Here is a 14,900-nt window from a genome sequence, read left to right as displayed (position 1 = left end):
TTCAAAATACTATCCATGATGTCTTCCCCAATAATATATACACAAATAGATAATCCCTCACTATGCCAAAAATGCTATCAGACAACAGAGCTCAGACGACAGAATGGTCATTTTCTGTCGTCTGAGTTTTTCAAACGACATTCAGACGACACATAAATTAAATGTGTTGTCTGAATACAATGAGAAACCATACTTGTTCCATTTCAAATATATGGTCAGATTCAGACAACACATAAATGTTGTTTGAAAAGATGGAAATTTTCTAAAATGAACCCTAGCAAAAAATTTAGATTTCCCTACAACAAATTAAAGTTTTTTTCCCTCTCAATTGCCCAAACTCTATAGCTGACTAGTCAATGGGTGATATTCAGACAACACATCTAAGAAATTGTGTTGTCTGAATGAGGTGAGTTTGACTTTTTTGATTTTAAGTCTCTTTTGGAAAAACACAAAACCTTCTTGTTTTTCATTCCCACAAACATTAACTCTGTCTAAAACTCTCTCAGCAACCAAAAACTCGAAGCTCACGGTGTCTCGAGGAAAAGTCAGCCATCGATATCTCTCAAAACTCGGCCATCTCTCAAATATGAGAATCCTTACCCAAATCTAGTCTCTCCCTCAACCCCGACATACTTGTTGTTTCCATTTGCTTCTGGCTTAATGGAATTCTCCACCATCGACTCAGGAGATTAGAGGAGGTTTGACTATTATTTTTTCGTTTGGGTTATTGGTAAGCCAAAATCGGGTAGATAGACATCAACTATCCAAGCATCGAGTGTTCGGAAATCAGATCAGACCATCAATTCGCATCATCAATTATTCGACAGTGTCAAGGTGAGGGATTTTCAAAATTAGATTTTCTTCTAGAAGTTTGGGTTTTCAGTTTTTTGCTTTTGTTTTTGTTCTGAGTTAATGTTTTTGCGATTCTTTTTTCTTCTCATGATTAGAGTGCGGATTTGGGCAAATCTGGGTGTCTTTATCAGTTTATGTTTGCTGATCTTGGAGCCCAACATTGCAATAGCGGCTGCAATATTGCAATTAAAAGGTAATCTCGGTATGTAGGTTCTTATGTTTTTTAGATTTTGGCTTCTACGTTTTATGGCTTGAATGGGTGCGATAACTTTGAGAAAGTTCAAAGCCTATTGAAACCTTTGTGTGCAATGGATGTTGCAGACAGATAAACGTAGATTTAGAAAGTGTTATGGGTCACTGCTTTCTGTATTATGGTATTTCTTCTCACTTTCATTTGGTAAGGTGGGTCTTCCTGTCTACTTTGGCTTGGTTTGTAATTTATGTTTGTTCTTATGTTGCTTTAGCAGGAAATGTTGAGTATCGTAGCGGAAAGCATTGTTAACTTTTAGGTATGGCTGTTGCGATTTTGTTGTTTTATATAAGTTTCTTTGTGAAATTAGCAATAGAATTTTTAAGTCTACAATCTTTATCAAGGAGATTGTATGCGAGCATGGATTTTTGGTTGGGTTCAATCTTCTATTTTAGGGTTTTTTTTCTTCTGGAAATTGATTTGGGGTTTCCTAAAATTCCATTTAGTTGTTAGGTGTCTTTCTTTGATTTGGGTTGGGGGATATTGAAATAGATTAAGGTGTTCGGGTTTTGTCTTGGTAGTGAAATTTGTTGTTTTTGAATTTATGGATTTGGTGCTGTGGTTTATGAATTCAGGGATTCAGATTTGTGTTGTTGCTTGTTATAGCATTGCTGAATTGGATGGAAGAAAGAATGCATCCCTTTAATCAGGTAAATGCTCAGATCCTTGTATGCAAATCAATTTTTCTTGCTTCGTTTCATCTGTGTTTTGTAACACCTTAAAGTAAGGCTTCATTAGTTATTCATCATTGACTTATATATCAAATCACTGCAATAACTAGACCAATTACAATTCTTGCATGCCGATCAGATGTTGGATGTATGTCTGTCTTCATTATATTCTAAGGTGCTTCTGATGCTTGCCTTCAAAAAATTCTTTTGAGCTCCAGAAAGTTGGACGGTTTGCCTCGTGGCATAATACAAGCTAGGTCGGATTTAGAGCTGAGGCCTTTATGGCTGACTAGTTCAAAGTTAACAGTAATACTCTAATTGTCTTGTTTTATGTTTTTCTTGCATGTCTGCTTACTCTCTTTAATTGAACACCGGTAGATGATTGCTAGATTGGTAGGCTTTAATGGATAAACATAAATTTCTTTATTGTAATTATTGTGCTGATGATGACACTTCTCTGATTTTGGGGTGGTTATAATGATTCAGGTTGATTATAGCAATCACAATTTACTGGCTATTGCAGCTGGTATTAAGCAGAAACATAATGTTGATGATATTGTGCAAAAGGTAATAGATTTTTCTACATAGTGTTTAAAATGCTATCAAGAGACATGCTTGACCTAAATTTATCAATTTCAGTTTCTTCCAGAAAGATATGCTTGACCTAAATTTATCAAAGTAATAGAGACGATGCTCGGTGATACTGCTATCGCAGTGCATCCTGATGACGAAAGATATAAGCATCTTCATGGTAAACATGCAATCCATCCATTTAATGGAAGAAGGATTCCTATAATAAGTGACGAAATTCTTGTTGATCCAGAGTTTGGGACTAGTGCTGTCAAGGTAAATTTATACATAATGATCTATTTTTCTGTTAAAATTTCTTTCCAGGTTTGTGTCTCAATTATGTAATGATTTTGTATATTCTTTGGATCCTGCAGATTACCCCAGCCCATGATCCTAATGACTTTATGGTTGGGAAGCACCATAATCTTGAGTTTATCAACATCTTTACTGATGATGGAAAAATAAACCAGTATGGGGGAGCATTTGACAGGGATGCCACGCTTCAAAATCCGAGAGGCTGTGACTGATGCATTAAAGAAAAAGGTATCTATTCTACAATACTACATATGTATACTAAATCATGGTATTTATGTGGCTGATAAACACTTGCCTAAGAGATTAATACATTTGATATTGGCGGTGATGTACATTGAACTAACTGCCAGAGCTATCTAAGAAGCACCTCTGAAACTATCACTACTGATACACTCCTCCGACACCTCTTTCATATTCTTATTAACTTGAGACCCTGCATGCCCTTCATTCCAGAGCCAGACACGTAACAAAAGTTTAAGATCATCTACTTGTCATTGTTTCACTTATAAACGTCATCAGTTGCATATGCAATAACACCGTCTCTGCTTCATCAACATTGTTTTCTTTGCATTTAGGGCCTCTTCAAAGAAACTAAGACCAATGAGATGTGTCTTAGAATTTGCTCTAGAAGTAAAGATGTTGAGGAGCCTATGATAAAGCCCAGCGGTACATTAAATGCAGCGATATGGGAAATGAAGCTCTTAATGCTGTCGCTGATGATGAAAATAGGAAGCTGGAGATTATCCCAAGACAGTATACTGCTGAATGGAAGAGGTGCTCATTTTTTCCTTATTGTGCTGTATGAAATTTCTAGTTTATATGCATTGCCAAGAACGTAAAGGATTTGAACCAGTTTACAGTGACTTTAGTTGTAATCCTAGTATCTAGAGGTCTCTACAATCTTTATCTATTTTCCTTGTTAAACCACCTATTCAGCAACTGTCAATTAGCTTCTATCTTCGGCTTTTCTTGTGACTAGTGCATCAAGTTTTACCATGAGAAAGGAGGAATTGCAGAGGTATTTAGGGTTTTTTTCGTGCACCTTGTGTGTCCAATTTTTATATTGCATTAAGTTTGTTCTTGTTCTAACTTCAGTTGTTATTCTTTATTTGAGTGCCTTTTTTGTTTTAGGGGATATTTACTCAAAAAATGGAAATGTGAACATGTTTACTTGTTTACTTGTTTTGCTCTCTGTAATCACAGATGGCTTTGTAACATTAGTGATTGGTGTGTCTCGAGGCAACTTTGGTGGAGTCACAGTGTTCTGGCACGGTATGTTGTTTTTTAGGGTGATAACAACGAAGAATTTGGAAAAAAAAATTTGAGCGATGGGTGGTTGCAGGAAGTGAGGAAGAGGCTCAAGCATTGGTTGATCAAAAATATGAGGGAAAGAAGTTTCGATTAGAACAGGACTCAGATGTGCTTGACAGGTGGTTTTCGTCTGGTCTTTTCCCATTGTCGGTATTGGGCTGGCCGGATTAAGAACTTTTTATCCAAATTCAGTTGTTGAAACTGGGCACGACATTCTCTTTTTCTGGGTTGCTCGTATGGTGATGCTTGGAAATATATTGGGCGGTAATGTTCCCTTTACTAAGGTGAGCAAGTTTTTTACATATTTTTTTTATTTTCTGTCTTTTGTTGTAGATGCCGCGAAGTCAAATGCTCCTTCAGGTGTTAGACATTTTGTTTGTAACTATGTGATAGTTTCTCAACTATAAAACTTCTTAACTGCTATTTATATTTCTTTTTCTCTATAAAAGCTAGCTATAAGAAGAAGAGAGGTTATGGAGATAGGCAAGTGGGTCTCTATATATTAAGTTGATAGATCGGCTTGTAAGCTTTGATTTATACACAATCCTAAGTATATGCGCATTTTCTGATATGTGTATCATTATTAAAAGTTTTGATTTTGATTATTGAAGTGGTTGTGGACTTTGGTTGTTCTTCTTCAGGTATGCTGATATAACTAAATGGTTCTTTCTATTTTGCAGATGATTGCCCCTCAACCACAGAAGTAGTCCCACACTAGCCCCCTTATTCAAAGACTTTTTCACCGTGAATTTTGTTTTTTGGCAAAGCATGTGAAGATGTTTGGGGATTCATTTGAATGTACTAACTGCAGTTAGAACAAAGTTTTCTTTTTAGCCCTAATTCAGCTTTCTTTTGCTGAGTTCATTTTTTGGATGTATGTATAGCTGCAGTAACAGATTAATCAAATATTGGTATTTTTATGAATGGATTCCATATTTGATGAATGCATTGGGTAGTTTCCAGATTTACATAGTTGTGGCACAATGAGAATACCAATATGTCATCTGAATTAGAAAGCAACAACAAAATGAAATCCAAATATGTTGTTCGACATATCTAAGAACAACAGAAACAAGGAAGAATATGTTGTTACTTGTGCATTCAAACAACAGAAAATTGTCATCTGAAATAAAAAGTAACAACAAAATAAAATCCTAATCCAAATATGTTGTTGGACATATCTAAGAACAACAGAAACAAGAAAAAATATGTTGTTACATGTGCACTCAAACAACATGTAAATGTTATTGTAGGCTACTAACGACGATAGATAAATGTAATCTCAACTGAATACTAATGACAGTTAACTATTATTGGAATGTGAATAAAACAACACTAAAATGTTATTATATGTCCATTTAGACAACATATAAGATTTCATATCTTCTACTTTGGAGCATTCAAACCACATTTTTCTGTCTTTGGAATAAGCATTAGATCATAGAAATTACAAGGAACTGTTATTTGTTTTCAAATCACATCACATTTATCTGTCGTTTGAATTCACTAGCCTCATGTCTCGATTTCATCAGACAACAGAAGACCTAACAAATTTATGTCGTCTGATAAATAAGACGACAGAGGAAATCTGTCGTCTGATGCCCCAAGAGACGGCACCGTACTAGACAACAGAAATTTTTTTAATCAGACGACAGATATCCTCTGTCGTCTGATTACTTTTCTGGCATAGTGCCTACCCATAAAAGAGAAATGAGTATTGATTGAGACTTGTTCAATGTACTGATCGTTAGGTGGTATTTTAATGTCAAATTATGTTAAGAGTGAAGACATCAGGGTAACAAACAATAGCAATGAATAACATTCTGTTACATATACACATTGTAAACAAAGCATCTTAATCATATACCAAATATTGTCATATTTGATCGTATACGTACATAGAAAACAAGCATCTTTCTCTATTTGCATGGTAAATTAGTAACTCAAATTAAAATTAGTGAGTTTCCAATCATGTAGACATAATTCAAGTGCATGGCAACATCCATCCAATCCGATCAACGTACGGGTTTATGAAGATAAGATTAGTGATAATTGAGCGATATAATTAAATTTGACTACATCCATTTACGCAAATCAATCATGTTTCTTTCTTGATATAACGTAAAGTGGCCTGTACTTCAAGTTCGATTCAACGAAGTATTTGGCAAATGTGATTTGCTAATTTGAGAAGCCTGCGCGCGCCGTTTCTTTTGATTACTTCGTATAGAAGGGGCTAGAAGAAATTTCAAAGTAGAGCTAGGTGATCTCTAATTTGCTTTTGCCTCAAGTTCTGGGGGCCTCGAGTCTCTCATTCATGACAAAATTAATGTACGTTGTAACAATATGTTAATGGTAGATATGATCATCCGATGTATTGCATGGTAGATTAGCTCATTACAATAATAGATTAAGGACCAATACCTTGAATACTATAAGGAATGGGTCGCATGCATGATCTAACTGTTGAGCTATGCTCATGATTCAGCATCCTTGTCAGCATAATAAATTCAGCGTGGATCCATAAACTTCTTGACAACTGTAGCACATTAGCATGTCAGGCTGGTAGTTTGTTAGAGTAGTCGGTTTGTTAATCCTGAAGTAGGCCTTGTACAAGACCTTGCTTACCTCATGTTCAAATGCTCAAGGATTAAACACACCTTGATAATGATTTCCACTTTGTTAGAGAAAGAGTACAAAGACAAGATCTTCTTCTACAATATGTGCCTACTACTGATCAAACAACAGATATTCTTACGAAAGGTTTGCATACACCTGTTTTCAAACAACACAGTACCAATCTCAGCTTGTTCACCCTTGCTGAGCTTGAGGGGAGATGTTGAGCTATGCTCATGATTCAGCATCCTTGTCAGCATTATATATCCAGCGTGGATCTAGAAACTTCTTGGCAACTGTAGCACATTAGCATGCCAGGCTGGTAGTTTGTTAGAGTAGTCGGTTTGTTAATCCTGAAGTTTCTTTGCTGTGATTGTTTCTTAAATAGAGTAGTATAAATACCTACAGATTGTATCTTTTCTTTTTAGAGATTATGTTAATGAAAATACAGTGTTATGCTGCCAAAATTCTCTCTCAAAGTCCTAAAGTTTCATCTTCAACCTTCAGAATAGTTTTACAGATTTACACTATGATTGCCATGGTTATCACTAACATTAATGTATTGGTTCAAAGTTGTATTAAAGACTCTTTTTTTTTTTTATCTATAACTGTTAGATTCTCATTTCAAATTTTTTTTTTTTTATCTATAACTGTTAGATTCTCATTTCAAAATTTTGCATTGTTATATTTTCACACACCACTAAGTTGGGAGAAAGATCATCAAATCTAAAGAGTAAATACCTAACTAGCAGCTAGGATCTCTGGTACCTTGTGGTTTATATCATATGTTTTTATTCACTCGGGAGTTCACATCACAAGAGGGAGCACAAACACGGCAATGTGACAATATATACAAGGGTCGTGACCACTTACCTAATTTCAGCATAAACATTGCCCACTTATTCCACTAAGAGTTTTTTTAACCTCATTTACCCAATCTAATATCTAGTGACAGTTTTGCCCCTATTATTTAACTCTATCCTGTCAGACTCTCTCTCTCTCTCTCTCTCTCTCTCTCTCTCTCTCTCTCTCTCTCTCTCTCTCTCTCTCTCTCTCTCTCTCTCTCTCTCTCTCTCTCTCTATGTGCCATGGCTGCTCCGGCTTCGGGCCACCACCTCCATCAAGTTTCCACGTCCATCAGAGACGATTTCAATAGTCATGGGTCCCTCAAGCCAGCCCCAAGATCGTAGCACTGCATCTGGATTCGAACTCAACCTCCGAGCGCCGCCGTCACCCGAACCAGACTCTCTCTCTCTCTCTCTCTGCCATGGCTGCTCCGGCGCCCCACTTTAGGCTTCGGGCCAACACCTCGATCTATCCACCTCCGGCGTCGCCATCACCCAAACCACAGATCCACCGATCCAAGGCCCACTGCCAAAACTCAGCCCTAACGTCGATCCGACTCAGATCCCAGCTCGATTCGACTCCGCTACCCTTACACAACCACCTCCCGACTGCTCCTGCATCGGCGTCACACTTCGTGGGTGCCCAGAGATTTTTTTTTTTTGGTATACTGTGAGCTCCGAGAATGGGGAAGGAAAAAAAGTAACGTGTACAATTGAACATATAAATTGATCAAATGCGTTTGTAGTGTGTTCATTTTGATTTTTGGTGTTTATGCAATTCACTTGAGGGCAATAATATGATTATTGGAGGGTAATAATAAGATTATTGGGAGGCAATAATGATATTACTGGGGGGCAATAAAATGTTTATTAGGGCAATAATAAGATTATTGTGGGGCAATAATAAGATTATTTATTTAGATAAACATACTAAAACATTCAAAATTAAAAATATCTTCATTTTTTAGTAATTATTGATCCCCAATGAACTTGTTACTGGAGGCAATAATATGATTATTGAGGGGTAATAAAATCAGACGCCGGAATCCGGACACAAGTCCTGCAGTCGGATTCCGGTCACCTGTCGTAAAAGACCGCGGCCGGCCACTGGTCACCGGAGCACAGCAAGATGGAAGATGACTTCTCTTTCTAAGTGAGAAAGAATGAGAGGGCAAAAAAGTCCAAAATAAAAATAAAAAAAGAATTAATTGGGTATTAGGGAAATAATCCCTTAGAGTGTTTTAGGTAAGTGAGGTTAAAAAACTGTTAGTGGAGCAAGTGAGTAATTTTTAAATTAAAATTGAATAAATTACTATTTCCCCTATATACAAAGACAGATATTTTGCGTGGTCCAACAAGATCATCCATACCTAGAATTGTGGCTGATATTGATCTTTCCAGTACAATTAATGAAGTTGTCCAGTCATAATCTCTGTATATGCATACCTAGAATTGTGGCTGACATTGATCTTTCCAGTACAATTAATGAAGTTGTCCAGTCATAATCCCTGTATATATTTCGTATCAGTCACTAATGTTGGTATCGCATGTGCTTAGGCAATTTAGCTTACTAAAATCTAGACGCCGCGTCCATTCAAATGTCATGGTCATTGGGAAATATTTAGAAAGATTGTGTTCCCTGTATGTGTGATGTATGCGCTGATATGCACCACATGAATTGTGTTCCTCCGTTTCTATAATCAGCTGGTTAATCATGGATAACGTTATCTAAAATGTTAGAACATTCAATCCAAAATAGATTAGATTAGATGTCATTAAGATGTTATAAGATCAATCACCTAAACTACTCTAAATCTAATAGATTAAACAGTTTATATTATGACAAAAGTGAGATTTATGAATATTCAAGCAATAATTATGGCCGCGGTGGAGAGACTGAGATAATACTAAAACTAAATCAACGACGTTTACATTATGATGTTTTTATTATATCAGAGAGTTCTCGAACAAGATAATTAAGTCCCAACTCCATTACCAATCTGCTCTCACCACTTGGACTATTTTTCACACCAAAGCTTCAATTTTTTTGTTTTTCTTTTTCTAATTATCACATATTTAATTTGGTAAAAACAACAGGTATATTGTTATTAAATTATAACAGGGTGTGACCGTCAGAGAAAAGAGGGAAGAGTTCTGGACTTCTGGTGATCGAGGAGATCGACAAACATAAACACAAAGCTCATTTTGTTTTTGTCTTTCTCGTCCGACCGTACTCTTTTAAGTTTTAATGATCCTTCTCTTTCTCTCTCTCTCTCTCTCTCTATATATATAAATACATCCAAAACTGATTTTTCCAATCTCTCCGTCTGTAAGGTTAGATAGAAAGACACTGAGTGGCAGAGTTAATAGCTGCAAAAAGTCTCTCTGTTTCTCCGCTGCTTCTGGAAAAAAAAGAAGATGATGTTGTTGGAATCAATACTGGAAAAAAGTCGTTGCTTTCGTTGCTTTCGTTTGGACTTGCCGTTGCTTATCCTCAATATAGCTCTGGCCGTTTTCAATGGCGTTCTTGCTGCGATTGCGTTTTCTCAGGTCTGTTATGATTACCCTTTTCTTTGTTCTGTATATTTTTAGTGTTTTCCAGCTCTGTTAAGCATTTTATCATCTGGGTTGGTCTCTTTTGAGGGAGTTTCGTTGTTGATTGAGGGGTTGAGTGTGGAAAAAGATAATGCATTTGTATGCCCTGAGCTTTGATTTGGAGTTGGAGGGTACCGTTGGTGTGAAGTAGAGGAAAGATTGGAAATTCCTGAGGATTTGGTATTGCTTTGATGTTGTAATTTTACCAATTTCGAAACTTTTAGTCAGACTATGAGAGAAAATGCTGAAGTTGGTTTGTAAGTTATGTAATTTAGAGGGTTGTTAGTGTTGTGATGGGTTTGAGTTTTACAATTACTCGACTTTTGAGACGGTACACATGTGAGAGCAGTTTTTGTTGATGAAGTTATTGTTCACAGAGTAGATAGCAGAGTCTTTTGTTACTGATGTTTGTTTGTTTGTTTGTTGAGTGAATATCCTCGAAGTACTTTTCTTGTTTAACTAGTTTCTGCAATTGCGAATTATAATAGCATTTCACCTTTTCAGCTGGTCAGGATTCACTTGCGCAATCAACAAATTGGATGGACACGCCAAAAAGTAAGGAACATAAACTGTGACTTCTGAAGTTTGTTTCTTTTGGTCAAAAGAACATATTCTCCTAGCAATTAAAAGCAAGGATGTTCTCAACTTATGTGTTCGATGTGAAATGTAGAATTATAAGTCTGTCAATGTCTTCCTTATTTCGGGTTTTGAATAGTATATGCTCTTCTGGTTGTATGTTCTTTCACTGTTTATGAGGGCCATGTAACAGACTTGGTACTATATGCAGGTACTCCACCTCATGATTGGCTGTTCTAACTTGGGTAAGGCTGAACGTTTTTGGTTTGTACTTTGTATCATCGTATTCTATAATTTGTGGTTCTGCTCAGATTTGGGTCAAGCTTGCTTCTGCTCAGATCTCGGTTAAATTAATTTCTGTTTGAACACCTTGACTTTTCAAAATAGTTTCTGTTCAAAAGATTTTTGTTTTTCCTCTGTACCAAATTACCAATCCATAGACACTCTTTCAAAAGTTTCCAGAAAGCTTGAATGCTAACTTGTTATCATATTTCTGGTGTGTTTAAAGTCCAGAGTTAAGTGTAATACTTGGTCAGATAAGAGATGTCTTCAGAGGAAGGACTTGGATTTACTGTATGATAGAGTGAAGTTCATTGCTTCTCTTTGAGTCTCTTTATCTTAACATTTTAGAGATATTCTTTTAACTTTGTGCTGGGAGGGAGGGCTATGGATTTTATTTTAGTTTGGGTTTTAGCTTCATGATGCTAACTGGGAGTTAGTTAACTTCTCATTCGTCCTAAGTGTATCATGTTCTTTTTAATAAAATGTCTGTGCTTTATGAAATTAAGATCCCAGAAAAAATTGTGTGGTCATATTATGTTCCTTATCGAGTTAAACAATCCAATTTCTATTTTGGCAGGTTACTTCCTATATTTTACATCTACACTGATTGCCACTTTTAAGCAGTGGTTTTGCTGGTCTAATGTCTGCGGGTTCATTCTAATGGGTATATTTAACTTAGTCATGAATCATGATAATTGAGAAGCAGCTTCAATGTTTGTTCCTCAAGTTTTTGCTCAGTTAGTCACTGATGATTTAATGATGAAAATATTGCTGCAGCCTACCCTAAAATTCTGTTGCTTGCAGCTTTTCTTCTAGTCCTATCCTTTTGGTAAGTTTCCCATCTGGAGGAGGTTCTTTTTTATCTTTTTTTTTCATGTTGGAATATTGTAATGTGGATACTTGTCCTTGTTTGGATTTACATCAGAGAAAAATGTTTTCGTCTGGTAAATTACTCAAAATATCAATTCCATTCTTAAGAAATAATAACAATATTAAGTAGAAAATAGCATCAATTATTCCTTCTTTTCTTTTAAATATGTCTAATCACAATCGCTTAAACTTGTGCAGTAGAAATCTATACAGTTACAGTGTAATTTATAAGGTATACATATGCTGTTATGGACAATGACTTTGTAGGGTGGACCTTTGCCATCAGGCAAATGATGAAGAGGATGATGATGATGATGACAGTAGCATGCAGCATGCCTTGTTGGAAAATTCGAAGAATAAACACCGTTCATCAGTCACAAATGGTCATAGGATTTGTTGCTCATTCCCAAGCATTCATGTTGGAAGTCACCAGAAATTTGTGATTGCGGTAGGAGAAATTCAATCGTTTTTCTATTTCCTTTATATGTCAATCATAAGTTGCAGATTGTTTTAAAGTAAGTATCTTTTGTCATCTCATCTGATAAGCCATTTCTCCCACTAGGTTGTTGGGTTTGTCCTTATTTTGATGGTGTCATTTTCTGTGGTAATCTGGATTGGTGCGGGGAAGAATCCCATTGATTCTTCAGCAGTGGCTGAGGTATGCAGTATAGTCTATCGTGCTCTTGACTGTTTGAGACATCTAGTATGCAATCTAGTCTATTTTTTTATACTTAATGAAATGCTAGTAATTAGTTTGCCTTCTTAGTTTCTGCAACGTTTTGATTGGATCATTTCCCTCATATTACCCTAAAAGGCTGCAATTGCCCTACCAATTATAACTGTAATTATCATGCAGGTATATGAAGACCTTCTCGCCTTTGTAGTTCTTTTTTTAGGAGGAGGATTAGGTTGCTATGGTAAGCACCGACAACTTTCTGTTGTGCATTTTTTTCTTTTTTATGTTTGGAAGGCCGTCTCAGAGTTTTTTTCAAGGCTGACTAATCCATGAGCACTTCCACTCCTAATCTTCTTTCCACTTTCTAGTTTCAATTAAATGTTGTCATAAATTTCTATTCTGTTCTATGATCATCATGACTATGAGTTTGCGTGGCGTCTAGTTTCACCTTATTGTTTATATTTTGTTCTTCTTTAAGTGGTAAGAATGAAACTGTTCTTAAATGTTATGCTTAAGGATTTTAAGATTGACTTACAAAAATTCTTCATATGTTTGGTGTATTAAATTTTGTAAGAAGGTCTTTGATGTGCTGTCAAGTGACATCATGGCTTTATATAGTTTAACTTGTTATCAGAATTTTAACCACACTCTTGTTTTCATTCCAGGCATTCTGCTACTTCGTAAGTTAAGGAAAGTACGGTCTGAGAAAGCTTCATCTGAAATGTGGAAGGTATTGAACTGACAGATATTTACTTCTTCCATTATTTTTGATAAATTCCTTAAATTCTTCAATATGCATTGTGTTCTCCTTTGAATATAAATTCCTATGTGCACGTGTGATGTTGCAACTGCTTACACTGCTATATTTATTCAGCTGAATTGGCACAGTTCTGCTTCTATTTAATATGTTTTTTTGTTTGTAAAACATGCAGGTTGGCGGTTTAGCAGTTGCTTCTGTTGTATGTTTTACAGCAAGTGCATTAGTAGCTCTTATTACAGATATTCCGGTAAGTTGTTCACTGGGAACGATCTTGCTACTGCTTTTTGCAATTTCTATTGTAGTTTTCCATTTACTTCTTGTATACCTCACTTTAATTCTTTGCCAGCTATATGAACCTTGGAGGCTGAAAAAAGCATATGGTGGGAAAGCGCTAGTTTTTCTGATGCTGTACTATTTTATAGGTAATACTATCTTTCCTTCTGAGTTGCTTGCAATTTTGTTTTTCAATTTTATCATTACCTTCCCTTCTATCTTCAGGCTCTTGGGTACCCTCAGCTTTTGTATTATGGTTCATGAGAGAATTACCGCCACCAATCACCAATCGCCAACGGGAACAATCAAGAACAATTACTTTTATCAGCTATGCTGGAGTGGGCCAACAGCATCCTCGTCACTGGGCTACAGTAACAAGTTCAAATAATCAGGTCTTCTTGTTATTCTATTGCATTGTTCTGAAATTTAATTTTGTATTACATCTATTTTTTTCTCTCCTACAAAGCCTTGAAGCGCATTCATTAAATAATGTGATTCAATCATTTGCGAAGGGGAGAGTTTCAGATATTAATTTGATTTTCTTGTGTAATGCAGGCATCGCGAGCAAGTCCCATTTAAGAACAACTTAGGCTCTCAACGTTATCTCGTCTTTGAAGAAGAGATTTTGAGAATGCTGATGCAGAAACGCAAATGATTCTAGATTAACGCACTGCAGACGAAGTTCAAGTGAAGCTGGAGGCTTACCTGTCATCCTGTACTACCATTACTACTGCCGATATGTGGATGGTACTGACTTTTGCGTTTGGTTCATGTACAGAGTTATATTGCAGGACTGCTAGAGGCGCATTCTGCAATGAATGCTTCCATCATGTTGAACAATCATCCTTTGATTGTTCAGCAAAAGATAATCATCCTATGAATCATATTATATACAGCCAGGTTACATGTAAATGCCTCTCGTGCGGATGTTTTCAATAATGTATCCATGACGAGAGGGTATATTATTGGTACATAAACCCGGAAGTAATAAAAGAATGCAAATTTTGTTGCAGTGGATTGTGATGTAAGCAGATAATTCTGTAATGTATTGTAATGCTTTAATCAATCATTGACAAGCAGTTCTCTTTTTCACCTTTTGTTGATGTGCATATCATCTGTTCTTTAACCGGACTTTTCTTCTTCTTTTTCTCGATAGAGAAAAGAGAAATTACAACAAAAAAACCCACTTAGATAACCACTTCCTACTTCATCGAAGACTCATCGAAGACTAAAGGTGGAGAGAATTCTTCCAGTAAGTTTGCCATGGAATGGCAATTAGTTGCAACCGCATCAGTAAGAAAGTCTATTAATCTTAAAACATGATTTTTTTTATAATGACAGAGGTACTACCCTAGGTGGGTGCCTCATTATTATTAATAGGAATATAATACATTTGGGGGGACAACAAGCCTGATCCCCTAGCAAGATTACAATGATCCTC

General features: G+C 36.1%; 1 protein-coding gene across 1 annotated transcript; it reads left to right on the top strand.

Moving 5' to 3' along the window:
• The first annotated feature begins 9,313 nt into the window (after positions 1-9,313).
• On the top strand, positions 9,314-14,525 carry LOC112188824 (tobamovirus multiplication protein 1). Its single transcript, XM_024328039.2, has 13 exons — positions 9,314-9,977; positions 10,527-10,577; positions 10,810-10,843; positions 11,458-11,544; positions 11,658-11,709; positions 12,018-12,198; positions 12,313-12,408; positions 12,607-12,667; positions 13,092-13,156; positions 13,359-13,433; positions 13,533-13,608; positions 13,685-13,851; positions 14,015-14,525. Exons 1-13 carry the CDS (start codon positions 9,846-9,848, stop codon positions 14,036-14,038), a joined length of 1,101 nt encoding a protein of 366 aa, XP_024183807.1. The 5' UTR covers positions 9,314-9,845; the 3' UTR covers positions 14,039-14,525.
• The last annotated feature ends 375 nt before the right edge of the window (positions 14,526-14,900 follow it).

This window comes from Rosa chinensis, chromosome 2, assembly GCF_002994745.2.
Source record: "Rosa chinensis cultivar Old Blush chromosome 2, RchiOBHm-V2, whole genome shotgun sequence".
NCBI lineage: Eukaryota > Viridiplantae > Streptophyta > Magnoliopsida > Rosales > Rosaceae > Rosa > Rosa chinensis.
This window is presented reverse-complemented; position numbering and strand designations above follow the sequence as displayed.

What these genes read in the sequence shown, in the direction of transcription:
- LOC112188824 (XM_024328039.2), top strand. Translation starts at nt 9,846, where the DNA reads ATGATGTTGTTGGAATCAATACTGGAAAAAAGTCGTTGCTTTCGTTGC. An exon ending in CTGCGGGTTCATTCTAATGG is followed by an intron (nt 11,545 to 11,657) that starts GTATATTTAACT and finishes ATATTGCTGCAG; the next exon opens with CCTACCCTAAAATTCTGTTG. An exon ending in AGGAGGATTAGGTTGCTATG is followed by an intron (nt 12,668 to 13,091) that starts GTAAGCACCGAC and finishes TTTTCATTCCAG; the next exon opens with GCATTCTGCTACTTCGTAAG.